The sequence below is a fragment of the Antrostomus carolinensis genome, unplaced genomic scaffold, assembly GCF_000700745.2.
Source record: "Antrostomus carolinensis isolate BGI_N321 unplaced genomic scaffold, ASM70074v2 scaffold39635, whole genome shotgun sequence".
NCBI lineage: Eukaryota > Metazoa > Chordata > Aves > Caprimulgiformes > Caprimulgidae > Antrostomus > Antrostomus carolinensis.
This window is the reverse complement of record NW_010315115.1, coordinates 4,076-5,607: the sequence shown is the minus strand read 5'-3', so window position 1 is coordinate 5,607 and position 1,532 is coordinate 4,076. Positions and strand designations below refer to the sequence as shown.

Genomic DNA, 1,532 nt, shown 5'->3' with positions numbered 1-1,532 from the left:
CTCCTTGGCGAGAAAGGGATTTCCAAGCTGGAAATTGCTGCCTGAAGCCTGAGATTAATCTTGTCACCACACTGGATTTTCCAACTTCAGGAGGGGAAAAATGTCTCAAAACAAGTTTATAGAGTCACAGAATATTGTGAGTTGGAAGGACCCACCAGGATGATGGAGTCCAACTCCTGTCCCTGCACAGGACAATCCCAACATTCACACCATGTCCCTGAGGGCCTTGGCCAAATGCTGCTGGAATCTTGTCAGGCTTGGTGCCATGAGCACCTCCCTGGGGAGCCTGTTCCAGTGCTCCACCACCCTCTGGGTGCCTGAAGAACCTTTTCCTCATGGCCAACCTCACCCTCCCCTGCCACATCTTCCTGCCATGTCCTCTGCTCCTGGCATTCGTTGGTGACCAGAGAGAAGAGATCAGTGCCTGCCCCTCCTCTTCCCCTTGGGAGGAAGTTCTAGACCCCCATGAGATCTCCTCTCAGTCTCCTCTTCTCCAGGCTGAACAACCCAAGTGCCTTCAGCCTCTCCTCACACCCTTCCCCTCTAAACCCTTCACCAATTGTTGTCTCTGGACACTCTCCTGTAGCTTCAGATCCTTTTTTTACAAAATAACACACATTTCATCCAAGAGGACCAAGGTGTGGGACACTTTATTCAACCCCTGACTAAACTTTGGGCATTTTCTTGGCCATTCTCTTCCCTGGCAGCTGTAGCTGTTTGGGGCTCCCTTGTTTAGATGTTTCCTCAGCAAGAAGAGCTTTTATCACCTGCAGTTCACCCAGCGACTTGGTCATCTCCTCCCCGACGGTTGTGGTGGGGATCTCAAACACCTCCTGGAATTCCTCCATCAGCCTCCGTGCTTCCCAGTATGCCCTGGGGTTGGATTTCCTCTTCTGCAAAACAGACACTGGAAAAGACCAGGGATGTGAGGAGAGCGATGGGACAGCTCCTTGGCTGCAATATTTCATCTTCCCTCCCATGCCAGCAGCCCCAGTGTTTTCCTGTCCCCACAGCATGGAGGACATCACTGTAGCAGGGACACAAAGGTGGCTGCTGGGATCCAGCTCAATCCTGGCACCCAGATGAAACACAGGAGCCCCAAAAGCAAAGATCCTGGTGGTCTTGGGCAACTCAAGAGTGAAGAGAGATAGTCTGGGGTGTCACCTGGGCAGTGGCTCTTGCTGTACCCTGCAAAAAGTGTCTGAATTTCTTCCCTCCTTTCCTCTCCTCTTCCCTGATGGGTGCAGAAACAGAACTGGGGAGCAGCCAGGTCCTGCTGGCACTGGCAGGTCAGGATTGTACCACCATCAGGACTGGGATGGAGATCAAACATGGTCTGTGCTCAAAGACCCAAGTCCTGCTTCACCTCAGGGACAAAACCTCTGTTACTCCTTCTCCCAACAGCTGGGTTTGGGGTGGGGTTAATCCAGCTGTGGATCCAAGGGACCCCAGCAGCATCTGTGCTGCATTTAACCCTCTGATGACCAATAACCAGAGCATCAGGGTCCAACCTTGGTGGTGGGTTGAGGGTG

General features: G+C 52.6%; 1 protein-coding gene across 1 annotated transcript in view; it reads right to left on the bottom strand.

Annotated features, from left to right (window-relative positions):
* Positions 1 to 665: 665 nt before the first annotated feature.
* XRRA1 (X-ray radiation resistance associated 1) overlaps positions 666 to 1,532 on the bottom strand; it is a gene marked incomplete at its 5' end in the record, with an annotated part of 4,720 nt that continues 3,853 nt past the window's right edge. Inside the window, one exon of the mRNA XM_010167859.1 lies at positions 666 to 907. Coding sequence (XP_010166161.1) covers positions 666 to 907 — 242 coding nt within the window. The remainder of the gene's footprint in view (positions 908 to 1,532) is intronic.